The sequence below is a fragment of the Diuraphis noxia genome, unplaced genomic scaffold (assembly GCF_037042655.1).
Source record: "Diuraphis noxia isolate RWA-SAM2 unplaced genomic scaffold, SU_Dnox_SAM2 contig0003, whole genome shotgun sequence".
Taxonomy (NCBI): domain Eukaryota; kingdom Metazoa; phylum Arthropoda; class Insecta; order Hemiptera; family Aphididae; genus Diuraphis; species Diuraphis noxia.
The window spans coordinates 8267716-8288011 of record NW_028301713.1 but is presented as its reverse complement, the minus strand read 5'-3'; the positions used below and the strand labels follow the sequence as shown (position 1 = coordinate 8288011).

The 20296-nt window shown below is 29.4% G+C and overlaps 1 protein-coding gene and 1 pseudogene across 2 annotated transcripts; both read left to right on the top strand.

Annotated features, from left to right (window-relative positions):
* Positions 1-1671: 1671 nt before the first annotated feature.
* On the top strand, positions 1672-2716 carry LOC107170508 (uncharacterized; annotated as a pseudogene). The gene is made up of 3 exons (XR_001506282.2): positions 1672-1827; positions 1937-2084; positions 2596-2716. The product of XR_001506282.2 is annotated as an uncharacterized LOC107170508 (transcript).
* Positions 2717-6714: 3998 nt separating this feature from the next.
* Positions 6715-19663, top strand: LOC107170507 (uncharacterized). The gene is made up of 15 exons (XM_089225021.1): positions 6715-6873; positions 6963-7113; positions 8180-8936; positions 10297-10483; positions 11258-11509; positions 13450-13669; positions 13789-13934; positions 14015-14169; positions 14462-14637; positions 15039-15187; positions 15269-15461; positions 15559-15670; positions 16751-16922; positions 17853-18313; positions 19458-19663. The coding sequence occupies exons 3-15, from the start codon at positions 8778-8780 to the stop codon at positions 19521-19523; spliced, it is 2448 nt and encodes an 815-aa protein (XP_089081147.1). The 5' UTR covers positions 6715-6873; positions 6963-7113; positions 8180-8777; the 3' UTR covers positions 19524-19663.
* Positions 19664-20296: the final 633 nt, after the last annotated feature.

Genomic DNA, 20296 nt, shown 5'->3' with positions numbered 1-20296 from the left:
ATCATTGTGACAACTTAGCTTTTTCCAGTTAATTTAAAAAAAATCCATGTCGAATTAAAATCGTTTTCATTTTTCATATATTATATTATATTATATATAATTATGGGTACCTTGTTAAAATTAATTAGTTATTTTTTCTTTAGTCACGCTGTATACAATGACTAAAAACAATAATTTTTTTTTCTATATTAAAGTATAAATGAAGTATAGAAAACGATTTTATAGGAATCAGAAACAAGACTTCAGATATAATTCAAATCATAAAATTGACGTCCAAAAATATAACTTCTGTGTAATAAATTAAACGACGTGAATCGATAAATTTGAAATGCTGATTGTGAGAGGAGGGAAACAATTCTTATAAAATTAATATAATAATAGGTAATTCAAGGTTTTTTCAAAATCATGATAAATTGGGCAGCAAAAAAAAAAATAAATTGGCTACAATCATACAACATATTTTTTAACGACACGGTTGAAAAAATTAGTCGGCGTATCAAAGTGTATAGAAATACAAAAGAAAACCACACGATCACGGATCAAGTGTAAACTCTGCAATGTTGTCATTTATAATTTTGAACTATATTATATAAAAAATAATTATTTAAATAATTATAATAACTAAAAAAATGGCGTAAAGGTTAAAACCGTTTTGTAAAAGTCTCCGATAAAATTATTTTTATATTATTTGATAAATGAACATTTTCAAATATTGATTTTTATCATGTAGACATAGACATTATTTTGTATTAAAATACTTGTTTTAAACATTTATTATTATAATTTTTTATTAATTTAAATGCAAATTGTATTGCTTGTATAGTGACGATAATGATCAAAAAATAAACATTTATAATTTATTAATTATCTAGTAACACTGCCGATAAAGCTGGGCTGGGCTCACTGCTCGCGGATCGTTTAAATTTGATATCATAATAATTGGTGTAATAATACGTGAAAATAATAAACTACAAAATGTTGGCGATCTGAATGAGACTGCAACGTCACATAAAATATCCATGAAATGCTCAATCGTTTTGCTAAGAGGGTATTTTTCTCCATCGTGCTTTACCGAATAAATGTAGTTGATTAGTTTTCTATTGACCAAATTCAACCCTCATCCCTTCATCCGTTGTTGCTTTTGTCTATAAAACCTATTGATTGGGTTCGTCTTGCAAAGGGTGGCTAAAGCCTATTATCGCATCTCTGGATTCGCAGTTCACGATTGTTATACAATAAAATTATTCACCGTGACGATATTATACTTACGTGAAATTACGACGATGTGAATATCTAAAATTAATTATATCATACTAATAATATTATTGTAATTTGTAGCTGATATCATTTTTATTTCCTTAATTTCGTTATCATATAAATTCCCTTTGAAATCTGTCACGTAGTCTAATTCGACTTTATAACATAAGGTTATTATAATATTATCGTCAACTGTGTTGAACAGCCCAAACAATATTTGTGGAATATATTGTTATATATATTATTTTACAATAATATATTATTATGACGTAGAGCAATAATAATATTACATGGACCAAACTTATCGTTGTGCGAACGTTTACCTACCCAATCTATCGTAATGCTGTGTAGCATTATGATAAAAACATTAACAATACATCAGTAACGGCGGCGTAAACACAATAACAATAATACGTCGAGCGCAAGGTCATGGCACCACTCTGTCGACGACCAACGGACGTCCATCGTTATTCGATCACGCCATGCCATCCGACGCTAATCAGTGGTATAAATAGGACACAGATTCTTCGATTCCGGCATAACACATTTTTTGTGCAAATATATTCTTTGGTGAGTACCTCTCTACCTACGAAACAATATCGGCAATTTTTGTATTTTGTTCTCGTTCTATAAAACTTTAGCGTTTGTTTGATTTTTTTTGTTTGTTTTTTTCTTTCAGTCTACTCTATTTCACTCCACGACACCAACCAAAATCAAAAATGGGCGCTGAAAAGGTATCCATGAACATCGTTGTCGTTGGACATGTTCAATCTTCCAAAGCCATCAACAAGGTCGCCAAGGCCGCACCAGCCACCAACCAATTGATGGTGAGTTATTGACTCAATAATATCATGTATAATATCTACATACACACTCTAAGTACTTACATAATTGGTCTGTTTAAAATATTCGTTCAAAATAGGTGCAAAGGGTTTCATTTGATATTATATTTATTGAGTTGTGTATGAGATTTTAAAATATTCGTTGGAAACCCAAAAACTCGTCGGGCCGTTTGTATCATATGAATAATTACAATAAACTATAAAATCACAAGATATTATTAGGTAATCGTTAATTAAATCAATTTTTTAATTTCTAAACAATCGATGGAAATTGTGGAAATATCAGACTTTCTAATTTGTAGTCTATTAGTAGGATATCGTTGTCCATAAATATTATAATGATCGTTGATCATTTTTTTTTCGCTATCGACTTATGATACACGAGTAAAATATTATGGTATAAGTTATAACCTAAACACAATTATTATTATTATTAGGTACACATCGTTGTGTCTAATTTTTTTATTTAACACTATGCATGTTTATTTTGTTTCAGAACTGTTAATTCAACATGTAATTCATTCATCGCAAGCTCAAAAATGCCATAGCCCAAACAATACATGTATCTAATCAATAACATGTATTGACATTACAAAATAAATCAGTATTTTCAGTAATTTATTTTTGTTTTTGATTACCTTATCATGCATTTATTTAGTTTTAAGAGACGGTATCGAAATAATATGCCAAGACGTTAGAGATGCTATTTTAATATTATTTTTACAAGACATTAAAAATATTGTTGATTGTTTATTGCCATTATAATTTATACTGTACGAACAATGCAGTTTAGAATGTTTCGACCATACAATACATCCTGTAAACAAAAGTGTAGTAGAATTAATATAAGTAATCAAATACAAATTATACACAAACGTTTAGTGATAAATTGTATATTCTTATTTATTATATCGTATCAATAAACTTAATATCGATGGCCTATAATAATAATATTAATAAAATGTAATTGAGCGATGCAACACGATTGTGCATTTTTTCCTTTTTTGGCCCGACTAATTACACCACGATTGCGCAAAAAATTTTCAACACCATTGCGCTCCGATCCCTTTTTACCTGTTAAAATCACAACACGATTGCGCACCAAATTATATGTGTATATTATAGTATACATTATAAGTACTATGTATAACAATTTATATACAAAATAAAACAATATATAAAATACAAATTGTTTTTTTTCTAAATTACATGTATGCTAAATGTTTAGGTTATTACGTACCTATATCTACTAGTGTCTCACTGTGGCCACCTCTCCCCTATATATAATATAATTCACAGGAGCAATTTTCTAAAAAAAATTTTTTTTAAGGGAAAAAATAAACAAAATATATCTATTTTAAATCGTATTTCAACATGCAATATACAACGATTGCGTGCATTATCTGTTAAGAACTGTAAGATTAGATAGGTAAGTAAGAATATTTTTAAAAAGAAGGTTACAAAGTCCCAGTGATAAAAAACAAAATGTTCAACCCCCCCCCCCCATTGAAAACTCCTGAGTACGCCTCTGATGGACGCGCTATGTTATACCCGAATGACGCCTATTTTTTATTTGTATAATAATATATCATTATATCGTATCCGCATCAGTTTTGTTGACATTGATTCACGATTTATATTATACAGAATAATATTTATTTCGTGAATAATTTGATCGGCATCCGTATAAGACATGTATCTCTTGCAATATAATATAATATATATATATATATATTTGGTCACACGCGTTGTCGGATATAAGGTCTACGTAATAATATAATGGGCCGGAAATGGTAATTTTCGAACAAATGGTGTCTACTTAGACAAATGTGCGCTTCGTCTGTGATGAAAATTGTCTGCGGTAGACGCACCCGGCAACTTGTGAATTTTGAAATTTATATTATAATAATATTATACAATAATATATTATACGCTCGCTTGAGTTGACGCACCCGCAGCTAACTGTCATTCAGTTTCGCACGCGTTTAAATTGCACGTCATATGTTTACTATAAAATATGTTTAGTCTACTACAAAATAAGTACATCCTCAACGACATTTTAATACGATATAATTAATATATTTTTTTTTAACGGATTAAAATATTCCGCGCCGACAACGTATTAAAAAAAAAAAAAAATACAGCTCTTAGGTACAATTTAAAATTCTGAGCAAACCGATAAAAATTTATTGAATTTATTACGAATTGTCTTAAGTTATTTTCAATTTTATTATTCCATCTGTCATCACATTTTCGAGGAGTGAAAATATATCGATATTCAACGTTGTGAAAGGTTATTGTTGTAGAATTTTTTTCTAGTTGTAATTTGACAGCAGACATGGAAAATAAAAAATAAAAAATAAAAAATAAAATGTTAAATGAAACAGTGGAATTTTTAAAATGTTGATTTTTAAAATTAATTTTCTTTTCTTTTTTTGATGTAAAACAAATTTGAATAATCTGTAAAAGTTAAGAATTGTTTAGTAGATATTTGAGTTATAATATTAGTATTTAATAGACATGGAATAAATTATAATATTTTCAAAATATTTTTGTGCTGTTTATGTGTATTTTAAATTGTATACTTTAGATTTACCTATATTTACATTAAGCAACAGAGCTGGCTAAATTAAACCATAATTAGGTCATTGACTTAGAGAGTACTCAGGTAAGACCATTGCGGGTTTAGCACGTGTCACATAGTACAGGCGATACGACAAAGTGGCGTCCGACGTTGAGCTCGAAATTTATGAGATTAATAGTCTCGTGCTTCACTCACTGAGCTTACCAGACAGGTTAGGTTGTTTAGTGCAGAAAATGTCACGGAAATCTACAACGATTAAGTAATGCACAGATTAAATTATCTCTCACCATTTTATTATAATAAAAAATCCTAGTTTTAATGACATTCGTTATAATTATAAAATAATAGGTTTTAAAAAGATCGTAAAAATAATTTTATGTCCATGTATTTTATATTACATTATTATAAATTATTCACATAAGTCATTTATTTTTTTTAAATGATTATTATTGTGAACATGAAATGAGTGTCTTTACTATTATTAAACATATAAATAAAATCACTGAATTTAATTGTTCTATACTACGATATAAGAATATTATTATTATTATGATTATTTTTATTTTTTTATTAAATATAAAGAAAAAGACAATTTAAGAATACTATTATATACCTAACCTTCGAGCCAAGCATATAGAAGTACAAAAAATATTTCTTTAAAATATCACATACAATTTAAATTACATATATTTTTACTAAATCTAAATTGTAAAACTGAATTACTTAATGCACTATAAAACTGTTAAATATGTTTGAAAATATAAATTGTCAACGTATAACAGTAAAAAAAGTACTTTTAATGCTCATTAAAAGTAAAACTACGAAATTTGTTTTCTAACAAAAACATAAATAATTATGTTTTTGATTATTTGCTTAAAAAATACTTATTTATATACAGAAATTTATAACAAAATTTTTTCGACGTTAAAATTGTTGATATTCTACTTTTCAAAATGTTCATATTTCGAGTGTTAGCCCGTGTTAAATAACAGTATACCTTACCAACCTGTTTATACAATTGATTTATTTTTACTGTAATTTTATTCGTCGTAAATGGTGTTTAAAACTACATATATTTTAAAATAATTTATCAGTTTATACACACAAAATAATAAAAATCGTTAGTTATTTTAACTCTAAATGTAGTTAATGTCCAATACATTTGAATGTTGATTTTGATTTATCATTGGGACATTAATTTTTAAATAAATGACTAAAAATATATTGTTGTGACTTATATTGTTATTATCATAATGAGGTATAAAAATTAAAAAAAAAATTGTGGTAATTTGAAAAGAAGAAGACTCGTAGTATTAATATGTTAAAATCTCAAATTTGAAGTTAATTTAATATTTTATTATAGTTTATAATGATGCTACTTATTTTTACCATGACATAGTATCAAAAAATTATTAAATAATTAAAATCTAAAAAAACGAAAATATTTAATAAAATTACAAAAATCTTGTCTGTCCATGTCACCATGTCCAATATAATATTATGCTAACCTATTTGCGTATTGTAACATTTTTTTTTTTTTTTTTTATTGTACAGATAAAATTGTAAATGTTGCTTATTTATTTAATTAATTAAAAATTAAAAAAAATTATTTTCGTGTTAAATTTATAATAATTATTTATTGAAATGATTATGACAATTGCTTGTTATAAAGGTTATGGTAATTATAAAGGTTAGGTACATTTGACATTTTTTGGTAAGCTGTTGGTTTTACGTCATAATATTATTATTATTTCTTTCACCGGAATATTTATATAATATTATTATGTTTGGAATGCACGTTGAAAATCAATAACTATGTAGGTATATTATTATGAATTAAGTATAAGCAAAACGAGATAGATAATTTTTTTACGAAATTGTTATCATAAGCTGCGTCTTTTACTAATTGGTTTGTATCATAATGATATTATATGTGCATTGTATACATCGTCTTATTGTGAGCGCTGTGTATAAAGTATCATATAAAACATCAGTCCACAACAATAACATCAAAATCACGCCACGTCCTACCCATAAAATCATAATCACGCCACGTCCTACCCATAAAATCATAATCACGCCATACTGTTCGTACCACTACTATATCAATCCTCGAGAGATTAACGTATAAAAGGGCGCTCGGGATCTCGATTTCGGCAAAAAGCATTTTTTGTGCAATCCTATTCTTTGGTGAGTGTAAATGTGATTTATGACAAATTATATGCATTTCAGCTGAAGCCTTTCGAATGGCCATTAATTCTTGTTTTTTTTACTTTTAGTTTTCACTTCGTTTCATTCCACGAAAACCAACCAAAATCAAAAATGGGCGCTGAAAAGGTATCCATGAACATTGTTGTCGTCGGACAAGTCCAATCTGCTAAGGCCATCAACAAGGTCGCCAAGGCCGCACCATCCACAAACCAATCGATGGTAAGTACCTATACTAATGTGTTACAGTAATAAAAAATAATGATAAAAAAAATAATTGCAGTATAGGTGCCTATAACATACTCTTTCGATAATTTTCATTTTCGGTAATCGTAGCAATGATCTATACCTAAATATTTTGTTTTAATAATTTCATTAGTAATCAAATCACATATTATTATTATATTAATTACTATATACACATGCGTTCATATTAAATCATAAATATCGATTCATAATTAACGGATATAAAATATAAATTATATACCAACGACAAACAATCTCTCTAATTAGGTTAAGAAAAAAAAATGTCCACTATGTAAGACAAGCTTGTAATTATCCCGATAAAAATGATCTATACTTAATATATTTATTTTATCAAATTTATTAGAGAGATTTATGTCATTTACAATCATGTAAATTTAATAAATGTTACAAAACACGAGTTACATAGTTATAAAAATAATAATACGTTTATTTTTGTTTAAAAACTGAAATGTACACATAACCTTGCACAAAGTAAAAGTATTTTTTAATAACGAAAGTCTGCTTAAAACATTTTATACCTATCATATTAATTATAGTTGGATAGATATGTAGGTATACCTACTTTGTCATAAAAAATACCAGCTTGTGCAGAGCCTTAAACCGAAAAATTAATTAATTTTTCAAACACTTTTTCATAAAAGAAATGTGTAAACAACTTAGTATAATTAGTTACAAACGTCGCTTATTGTATAATTTAGCGCAGTATTCTAATTAACTTTTTAATCCTTTAAATTAATAAATCAAACATTTAATGTTTCTAGAGCTGAAATATATTGTAGGTACGTACATAATATCACATATATTTTCTTTATTCATAATAAACTCTCGGTAGGAAAGTCATTAGAAAGTGGGTCAGATGACATATTATTTATAAAAAGTTCAATAAACAATATGACAAATAAAATAATGCACACAAATATATGAGTAGAAATAAATTTTATAAAGTTTGAGTTTAAAGATCAATGATTAAAATGTATTAAAAATCATGAAATAACCGTAAATTTTTTTTTTTTTGTTTCAGATCAGTTAAATAATGTAATGTAGCCCATCCATTTCAAGCTCAAAAATGCCATAATCCAAACAATACATGTAATTGATGTATCATATGTGTTGCCATTGCTAAATAAATCAGACCCTTCCGTTAATCGTTCGTTTCATTTTTTTTTTTTATTACTATTATAGGCTATTTATTTGTTAAAATATGTCAATCATGTAATATTGAATGATAAACCAATACAAAACAGTAACAAAGATTTTCCGGCGTCTGTGATATTTGTTTGCAATATATTGTCTTAAATTAATAATATTATTAATATCAAAAGCATTCGAGAACAATCCAAATAAATCACAAAATTATTTATTTATTATCGTACTGCTTTGATATTAAAAGAGTATTGCAGGAGAGTGATAATAATAATATTTATAATAATACGATAAAAAAACATAAACAAAACACAGAAACACGTCAAAAATAAAGAATAATTTCTGTGCAAATATCTTAGAAACGTGATAACACGCGTGTTTATCATATTTTGTTTCTATGTAAATAGGCACATTTTCGTTTCTACACACTCTTACATTAACACTTCGATTTTGTTGCGTTAAAATACTAATACAAAATGGACATCTGTGTCGATCCTTTCCCGATAGTAAATATCTTTAATCTCGATTACTTGTTTCAAAAATGTTTAATGTGCATGAAAAACAATTACCACGATTGCGATAGGCTGTGCAAGTACATCGGACAGATAATACAACTATCCACAAACTGCAGTCTAGTAAGTCGTATTTTCGTTAGTATTATCGCGGAAATCATTACATTGCAGTTATATTATGTACGTAAACAAATATCCTGTTAGAATTATTTTTTGTCGCAACGATTTAGTGCCTATAAACAACAATTTTTTTTTTAAATATAAAATTTAACAAATTCATCGTAATTACAACCTCAAACACATTTAAAAAGAATTATAATTAATTTTATAAATATTTCACTCGACTAGTGGTTTTTGTGTAAGGAACGAACTACACACGCACGCTTTAGGAATACCTTAAAAAATTTACTTTTTCGATTAGTTTCACCGAGCAATTCGATTTTAAAATCCTGTCCGATTTATATAAATTATATACGCAATTCAAATCGCGAGTCGATTATCCAATTGGTTTTTACCTATTTTTGTTTTAAATGTCTACTGTAATTCGCAATAGGTACTTAAGACGTTGTACTTTCTAATGCCAATATATGACATAATATTAACGCTTCGGAATCGAATCGAATACACTTAAACGTGCACGACTATATAATATATATACATATATGTGCGATAAAGTATTACGTTTAAAAATTGAATACCAATATATTTTATTTGTACAAAATATGTATATACCATCAATGTTTATCTAATATATGATATAAAATATTATGAGCTTTTATGGATCATTTACCCGATCGCAATAAGTTATTACGGTTGTCAGATAATAATAATATGACGTAGTATAAGCAGGCAATAAAACTACGAGTTATTACGGACCGATATAAATTACGCTTATAAGTCCCATACCTTACGGCCTATTATATATTATTATGTAAGTTCACAATGATATTAATAACCCTCGTCAACGAAAAGCCTATGGTTCGAGTTTTTGGCCCGAGTGCCGAGATCGACGACGGACAAAGCGAAAGAAGCAGAATACCCATAAGACAATAATAATAATAATAACAATAATGTAAATTTAAAAATGCAGTAATTGCAGACCGATTGTTTTCGCGCGTTAATAATATTGCATAAGACCACGCATCGATGTGGCGCGGACAATCGATTCATAGAAAGTTTTAATATACCAGCTAGACCACCGACCTGGTATACCGTATCTGGACTGAAAATATTATGTGTTCGAGTAGCTACTTTTACACGTAGTCGTTCTTTTATTTTTTTTTATTCAGTTTAGAAATCAAAACCCGTATAGGTACCGCACACACAATATAGTCAATTTAAAATCGAAGTTGTAATCGTTTATTTCTTTTTATTTAATTATTTTCCACAACGAAACACAAAATAAACTATCCGGTTAAGACGTATACGCGTATAATATTAATACGACTAAATAGTAATTTTATTTTATTTGTATACGCTGCAGTCGATTGACCATCTGTTTTATGCAAACGACATAATCGAGTTTTTGGCCGAAAACTTTTCGACCGAACCGAAATATACACAATGTCTCGATGGGATGTTGACCCTGTGTTTGATGCCGCCAACCCTAAACTTTGTGACGGAATGTTCGAAAGAACTACCGATATTAATACGGTTCTACGACGTAATGGGTGATGATAAAATATTATATTACTTTATACTTGTTTTTGGTTATCGAAATTGATTTGGAATATATATTTCATCGTTAAATATGGTTATCATAACAAATAATAAAAAATCACGAATCCAACGAACGGTGACGTAAATGTGTACAATACTGCACTGTTATCACAGTCGTAGCCGCTCATAATGGGGGGGAGCGGTGCTAAGAGCCCCAGAATCACTCCCAGATTTCAAATAAATAACCGCTCCCCGTTTGCTTATTGCATTTTTAATAAATATTTTTGTTTTTGAAGTTAATACTTCCGTTTACTACCGTTTAATTTTCACGTATATTATAAAATATTTTTTGTACTCTAATCAAAGATAAATATTATTCACTTTTACTGTGCACACCAACTTATGTTTCAATGACTTCTATTTAGAGATTTAGGTGGGTACACATATTTTAATTGGTAACAAATTGAAAATCTTAATTATTATCTCCTATACAATTCTATAAATACGCTATTGTCCTAAATTATTATAATTTATTTTCCTATTTTTTAATAATTGGTTCATAATAATTATCAAGTTATTTGTTCGTTGTATTAATTTATTGAAGTCGATATTTTTATTCAAATTATCGTGGAATAATATGAGGGACCTTAGCACTGTCTAACTTTACATCTGGTGTGAGCCCATGCATATACTTTTAACTTGTACATGTGTAATGCGAAATAAATAAATTTTTTTGAGAAAAAAACAACATTAACTTGTGATCCCGTCGTGTGTTTAAACCGAAGCCAAATGCATTTGGCTGGTCCAGGCGAACGACGAACTCAATATTCTTCTGTTCGGCGTTGTCCAGTCGTCGGTACTCAGGCGCCAAATCGTGCCGGAAAACTCGATCAGCTTGCATTGCTGTCACGAGGCCCTAGGAATGAGTGATTTACCGAAGACATTGATGGAACTCGTCGGGAACGTCACGAAACAAACGTTTCTCGACGATTTATTGAAACTCTCGTATAGCGTCGCTGCTGTGTCCGATCAATCGGGTAAATATATTATCGAATAATTTACAACATTGCCACCGCCATCGACCTACAACGATTGTTCCTAAACAACACTGGCGTGTGCCTATTAAATAGGAGCCATAATAATGTAATACATTTATTTCGGAAAATTAAATATACCATTGGAAATCGTAACAGAATCTTATTTGGGACGAAAAATAATTTACCTGCTGGTTTTAGATAGAGACGAAATTTAAGGGGTTTTTCGTGAATCGCGTTGGCACAGGACTCGGATACTGCCATACTAATACCGTCACGGGACATACTTTATATACTTTTATTAGCACCTAATATTTATTAGTTCGGTAAGTTGGCCTAATTTTCAACGTATCGCCCAATACTGATAATTGGTTCGTGTCGTTCCTTGTATACAAATGGCTTACAACAATCATTATAAATATTTTAAACAATTTCATAATGACTATATATAATGATGTACATAATGGTAGTAAATACATTCAAGTGTCTAAGATTCATATTCATATTTTTAAATTAAATCTAAACCACACCACACGTGGAATGGTTTGATGAAAAAATATAATTTTTGGACTATTCCGATTTCATCAAAATTTGATTTTCAAGCACTACTGAAAAAAAATACCTTTGCTAATAAATGCGAAATATCGGTGAGTACAACTTAATCACGTATGACAAATTATTTTCAATTTCTTTGACAAATTTTTCAAAATTATAAATTAAAATGGTTATAAAAAAGGAGATTTTGGCTTTGTATTTTTTAAATTTAGTAAACATTCGTTTTGTATACGGTACATACGAAAATTACAAATATCTACATAATATACATTTTTGATACAATCGTTCGGTGGAAATTTCAAATCTTTAGGTACAATCATTCCTTTCTGAATCACATCAATAATAAAATCGACTTCGTTAAAAACTGATGTTTAGAAAAACTTACGTTTTTCGTAATCCCACCATTTTTATTTGAGTTTTTTCCTATAACTTTAGGTAAAAAAAAAAAAAAAAAATAGAATTATTATAAACGACGAATTTCATGACAGTTATGTTTCAGAATTCAAATGTCAATGATTTTCCTATTCAATTCCAAACAATACTCAAATAGTATTGTAAGCAGCAGATTATCGCTAATTGTGCTGATTTGCACCAAAAAACTACCCCTTCATCTTCACTCTGTCCATCGGCAGGATTGGGCAGTATTTTCGATACAAGTATCTTGTATCGCGATACTTCAAAGCAATGTATCTCGTATCTAGTAGGTATCTCGATACTGCTTTTTTAGTATCTTGCCCTTGGAAATTATTTTTCAGTAATACTTACCGATAAATCATAAAATTATAAACTATTATTTATTATATATTAGGATTTAGGACATTATGTTGTTACTAAAATTATTTTTTTTATGTATTTATATAATTTTTAATGGAGAATTATTATTGATATAATTATAATTATTTAATTGTTCTGTAATTGTATTTTGGTTATTATTGCATCGTTGACGAGACAACGAGATTACGTTATGTCGTAATTGATTTGTTTTATTATTATTGAATAAGTGTCAATTTTTACTATTTTATTTGCCGTGTTTAACGAAGGTGGTCATCCTCATCCCCATAATAATAAACATATTTTTTTTTTTTAAAACCAGTCACTAATTTTATTAAAATGTATCGAGTATATTTTTTAGTATCGTGATACTCCAAAGCCAAGTATCGAGTATCTGGTATCGCGATACTCCAAAGCCAAGTATCGAGTATCTGGTATCGCGATACTCCAAAGCCAAGTATTTAGTGTCTTGTATCGCGATACTCCAAAGCCAAGTATCTTGTATCTAGTATCTCGATACTGCTTTTTGTGTATCTTTCCCAACCCTGTCCGTCGGACTTGTCTAGATATACGTTCGATTTGACTGTTTAAAACCGGACGGTTTTCTTTCTCTTTAGCGATACGAATGATGCAATCGGACGGTGTACGGATACTGGTGGACACGTTAAAGCCGAATTTTCTCTGGATGCCATTGGTGTCGTTTGATCGTTTTACCGTTTGCGAATTCGTGATAATGTTGTTGAATCGAATGTTTTCTGTGCGAAGTTTGCAATCGAGTACAAGTGACGGCGATGACATCCTGCAACCACCGACACGGGTCGCGCGGAACACCCTGGAGTGAGTGGTCTCATATTAATATAACATCTGTTTCATACGAATTATTATATATATTGACGGCGACGGCCGTAAAGTTAAACGTATTTGAGACGACCGTAGTTTGTGTTCCGTGCCTACAGAATAATACTTTGCAATATAAAAATCGAAACCGAGAGAAACAACGAGAATGGTATGAAATTGAGAAACGATTTTTGCTACTTGCTCGGCGAGATCGTGGAAAATTGTTCGATCGACGAAGACGAATATTCCGTAGAAATCGTCACGGGTATTTGCGTACATAATATTGATCTAATACCTAAAAGTGTCGAGTGAAAACATTATTAATTTGGTTTTAAACTTTTAAAGACATGGTCATGTTATGCGTTTGGCCGGAAATCATACACGTCTCGCATTGGTTGGAAGACGTGGCGTTCAATCCGGTCAATGAAAATGTTATACTCAAATGTATCATGTTAGACGTAACTAACAAAGTGTTTATTAATTTATCGTCAAAAATCGAGGTGATTTATACAGTCATAATAATATATTTTTTTTTTTCAAAGTTTATTAAGGCTTCAACAACACAGGTTTTTAGCCTACTTTAGTTAAAATTTATACAAGAAAAAGAAAGGAAAATATATATATGTATACATTAAATTTTGGAATGCATTTTATAATATATTTTATATAGGCATTATTATAGTCATTAGGTACATTGTGGTTATTTCAATTTATTTGCAAATACCATTATAAGGTGTGCACATACTATAACCTTTATGTATTTTATTTCGTGATTTGGATTCCATGTCGCAGTTTCAACAACTCAACACGTTTTTGATAAAAGAATTTATAATGTTATTGAACGTCGAGTATTCAAAAGATATTTATGGCGATAATTTACATACTATTCTAAACCGATCGTTGTTAAATTTACCGTATTTATTGCTGAATTCCGTCGACAGTTCGATAAAAACCGAATGCTGCACTGAGTTTAGTATTTTATTCATGTTTGATATATTATTATAATATATATTTTGTGATCATTTTAATAGTGAAACACTCATCATCTCAAAAAATATTTATATTTTCGATATTTTTTAAGATCACTTTATCATTTCTAAAAAAAATTTATTATACCTGAAAAATAATTATATTTTATTTATTATGTGTGTTTTTTTTAATGAATTTTTAATCTTAAATTATAAACATTTTTCTGAGAGACTTAAACATTTAAAAATTAATATCGATGTGAACTAATAATAAAATGATAGTTATTTTCCAAGCATTTAAATAATAATTACCTGATGAAATAATGAGTGTTGATTGTTAAAATTATATCACTTACGTCACGACAAGGCAGCAGTGAAAATATTATTTTGATTACACACAGGTTACTGGCTTTGATTAAGTCATTGGAGAAACAAAACAATTTTTCCTGTACTATAGTCAACGCTATAGTTTGTATAGGAATCATCTCAAACGACGATTACGATTTACTTCGAAAGTTTAAGACTCTCAAAGCAGACGTATTGATCAATTGTAATCGCAGTCACGTATCCACTTCAAAGTGCGGAAACATTAAACCGTGCTTGTTTTTTTTTTTTATTATTATTGTTACAGCTGTCATATTGGACACGCTAAAAAGTCAAGATTACAGTTATCAAGACATTAGCCTGTACGGTTTGAACACATTGAACGTGTTTTTTCGAGAGAACCAACATAATCCCGAAGCTCAACCGATGGTATTCGATATGGTGACGAGGATGCTCGAACTGTACTTTGTCGAAGACTTCGATAGAAACATAAATCAAAAGTACGACCATCATTATCATATATTATTATTACATATTTTACCTATAATATTACAAAAATTTAAGCCGAATAAATCGCACGCGTAACGGTATTTTCAGTATTCTATTGGATCTGTTGCATTTCATTAAAAATGCTATAATTCGTTACAACGACCAAGTCAAACTGTTTATCAAAGCCAAAGGAATAGAACACATACTGAACGCCTTAACCGTAAGTAACCTTATGGTCAATATTGTACTTATCCATGTACTTATAAGTAGGGCTAGGATTTATATGCATTGGTATGTTTTTTTTGTAACTTCTGATTATTATTTTGTAAGTAATGTCCACGAATTAGCTATTGTAGCTGAGGTAAATGGTGGTATTTTTATTTGTCATGTTTTTGCATATTTTGAACAAAATGAATATTTTTTATACATTTCGACTACAAAAACACAAAAAGTGCATGTTTTATAGTATATTTCATTACAATTTGTAAATCGTTGAAAACAACAGTCACCAAATCTAAACTTGGCCAAAACAAATCTCTGAAAAAATATAAAAAAATGTGTTAGAAAAAATACTGGGCTTAAATCTATGTCTACGATACGTAATATTTTAAATGGCAACGATGTAGATGAAGATTTTCCAAATCTAACTCTTGGGGAAGTTACAAAATTTAAATATGCAAAAATTAGGTCATGTGATGTCGAACGGAGTTTTAGCAAATATAAAAACATACTAAGGTCAAACAGAAGATCGTTCATTTTTGAAAATTTAAAACATCATGTAATTCATTTGAGTAGCTTTATCAATTTTATATCAATTAATATTTTAGAGATTTTAGAATTTTTTTAACGTTTTTATATTTTAAGTGTTTAACATATTTATTTTTATTAATCGGTATGTAAAAAAATTTATAGAAAATATGTTTTTTAAATAATATTTATTTGGTTTATTTAAGCATATTTTTAATAAACCAAATGCATATTTAATCGTTTTTTATTGCATATAAGCCCTACTTATAAGTATTATTTGAATTTTTTTACTGATGGCATAATGGCAACGACAATACTATTTAATAAATTCTTGTCTTTAAAATATTTATACATCAAAACTTAAACTCTGCACGTCGTGAAATGTGGTGAAAGTGCTGAAGTAAATACACGCCGACAATTTTTTTGATTTTATTAATTTAAATTGTTGTTATATTTGACCAAAAGAATAACATAAATAATAATAACCAAAAGTGCAGTATTCTCAAACGTGTACAGAGCAAAATGATATGTAATGCGCACGTTTGATTTTCAGGTTTCCAAATATCCCATACAGCTCGTGATGCTGACGACACTCGTGGATTTGGCCGTATTCAAATCAGCCAAATGTCACATCAAGAAATGGAGATCCGCCAAGACGGGAAAGGGCTACCTGGAAGCGGTTTGCGAGATTTGGAGACGCGAATTAGTCCGGTTTGACTTCATAGGTCAAGGCCAAGAAGTATACATAATATAGATTATATAATATAGTGACGTCGTTGTCTACTCGTACACGAAAACAATGACCCAAAACGATATTGAATTAATTTTGACATGAAAGATATTGTCTATTTACAGTGCTGTTAAGTATTTTTGAGCTAATAGGCGTTGTTTGAATCATTTATTAATAGACACATCTCATAAAAAAAAAAACATATCTCAAAAACAATTTATAGTTTTATTTTAAATTTAATTAAAACGCAATATCATAATATTTATCACTATAGCGCCAACACTTGTACGCATTTGCATATTTTTATTGATTGGTTCAAAACATAGCTAGTTTATAAAAATTAATCATTTTATTAAAAATAGAATATTATACTTACAATAACATTTTTTAAAGCATATTTTAAGGGTATATTTTGGTAATTTTTAGGGTACAACTGCATTCATATTTGATAGATTTTTAGGGCATATAATTGTTGGCCATAGTTATCCCTCTCCACGTTCGACCGCCATCATGGATGACTTTTTTCAATGTGTTGTTAATATTGGAAAACTTGCTGCAGGTTCATATAACTATACCGTCTGTTGTACAGCCATGCGTATTTTACCGTATTTTAATTATTATGGTAACCGTGGTATACTGGGGATTTTCCGAAGTCGCGGGCCGAGCTCAAATTTTAGAAACTACACGACAGACGACCGCAGCGTATAATAGCTGCAGTTGGTCCAGCTTTGAAGAGCACCTATGCCATATTCACGTCTCTAAACGTTTCATTATTATTTATTATTATTATCATTATTATTATTATCGTCCGGGTTTGGTTAGGTTAGGTTAGGTTTTATATGAAATCAATGAACCTTATCGATACATTAAAACCCGATAAATCGAGTTCGTCGATAACGTCAGATCGCGACCGTTGTGGTTGCAGACGACGAGTTCGTGTTCCATGAGCAGCGGGACGCGACCACGGCGGCGAACTTGGCCAGTTTTTGTAGCCCGACGGTGGAGTCCATGTTCATGTGCGCACAACCGAAGATTTATCTGCTCGTGCACCTGGTCGAGTTCACAGGATCGGAAAATGACGGGTCGTACTGCAGAGACGAGTCCGACGACGACATCGAGGAGAGCACGATTCGGGCTTGCAGTCTGGTGCCCGGTCTCCAGGACAAGGCCACTGTGGCTCACATTTATCATTATTTTTCGCTGAAACTCGGAGAGATCTGGCACGAGAACGATATCGTGGCGAGGAATGCTGGTGACGTCGACGGCATGGAAACGACGCCCATCATATCGCAGACTGTCGACGTCATGGCGACCAGGCACTCATACTTGATCGCTTTGATTACGATGATCAAAAGTCGTGTCACTGACCTACACGCGAGCGAGTCGGTAAGTCGCAAACGATATGATATTGTTGTATGATAAATCCGGTATGCGTGTGTGTGTGTGTTAATTATGGGCATTAACGGATTAAAAAATTAAATTCGAGTTAAAATTTCACCTGATGGATTTTTGATGTAATATGTTTATATTTTAACCAAAAATTAATAAATATTATATTAAAATTATTATTGATAATACACAATAGTAAATTAATAACAATGTAATTTTCAAATTTACTTCTTGTTTCCATCAGCCAGAATTATCAATAAAAATAGTTTATTAAAATATTTTTAAACACTTTTAACATTGAACGTTTTTAAATTCTTTCGATCAATTTAAGTTAAAACTCGTATTAGTGCATGAGCAAAAGCTTAATCTCTGTTGCAATATTATACCTTTAGCATGCACCTCTCTTAGGTAGGTGGCCGGCGCGCGGCGGCCACAAAAATGGATAGAGTCGTTTTTTCGACAGTTTGGTCTAAATGAATTTCCATCGATATAGTAAAATAGAAACATCTAAAAATTTGAAATAACAGTTAGAATAATCATATGAGCGGAGAATAAATGAAAAAGAATGCAAATTACACGAAAGCTTAACGAGATTATCTATCCAGTAACAAGTATAGTAATACTCGGGCACGATAGTTGTCTAGTTAAATATGAGTATAATTATGCATAATATATTTAATTGGGGTGCAGATCAGACCCTCAAATCCTTTTTCTATTTGAGTTAATGAAGAACACCTCATGTCAGTTGTAGTACTCGCATTATATTTAAACACAATTAATGTCAAACATAATACGTGCGATAAGGTGAAGCCCAAATTACCATCATGCAATTCGAATCGTTAATTTAATAATAGGTACTACTCATAAGAAAGTTTTGAAACTTTGTGGTGATTTTAATTTTATTATGATAATGATGATAAATTGTAAACCAATGGTAAAGTTTCTGAAGATTACGAAAAACAAAAATAATAATAATCATCATCATTATTAATACTATTGAACGCCGTTAAAATAAAAGATAATAATAATAACAAGAAGTTTTCTCAAATCAGCGACAATGTTAATATCATTAGTTTTTTTGAAACGATTGTGACTAATTTTCTAAATTAAATCTTATAAATATATATATTTTTTTTTATAGGAAATCGAACTAGAAAAGAATCTTTACGAAGAAATAAGACAATATAGTAACTCAAAGAGCACTTAACTATTAGTAGTTACAAAATACATACAAAAAATGTAATGAAAATAATAGTTCGGCGATTTATTAAACCTATACAAAATGCCGAAGCCGATCAATTATAAATAATAAATTATTTACGAGTTAATAAACTTTTCATAAACGAACATCTATTGTATGTAAATTATACGTCTTATGTCAATCGGTTATGTTTAAAGTGTTATTTATTAGTATTGAGCAATGTATGACTTATGTATTGTGTTAAGTCGCTTAAGAGGATATCAGCTCATGATTTGTCTCCTCTTTATAGTACGGCTAATAATAATTCAAAACAATTTAAAAATCATATAAATTTACAAAAAATAAAATATAATTTGAAAGTCGAATACAAATTCAAATACAATAAAAAAGTATAAAACCAATAGGTATATGTTATACCCTCAAAAATATTATTCTCTACAATTTTTGTAATAAATAACATTATTTTAAGATGACTCAAAAATCATAAAATAGAAGGCGAAAGCGTTTTATAAAAAGAAAAACGGTTCGTTTTTCGATATGAAGTGATTTAAATTTTATATTAAAATTGAAATATAATATATTAATAGCACTCACTTGTAACGTACATAAATTAAATAAAGTTCCATATCGTATCCATAAATTCAACAAATCTTTAGATATTAACTAATAATAATTATGAAAAAAAATTAAATGTATTGTATCCTGCTATAATTTAATTACATGACTGTGTTCTTGCGATAATGTCATATGTTTTCCGTTTTTAATTAATAATTTGTAGT

What these genes read in the sequence shown, in the direction of transcription:
- LOC107170507 (XM_089225021.1), top strand. Translation starts at nt 8,778, where the DNA reads ATGGACATCTGTGTCGATCCTTTCCCGATAGTAAATATCTTTAATCTC. An exon ending in AAAACCGAATGCTGCACTGA is followed by an intron (nt 14,638 to 15,038) that starts GTTTAGTATTTT and finishes GATTACACACAG; the next exon opens with GTTACTGGCTTTGATTAAGT. An exon ending in AGTCCGGTTTGACTTCATAG is followed by an intron (nt 16,923 to 17,852) that starts GTCAAGGCCAAG and finishes TTGTGGTTGCAG; the next exon opens with ACGACGAGTTCGTGTTCCAT.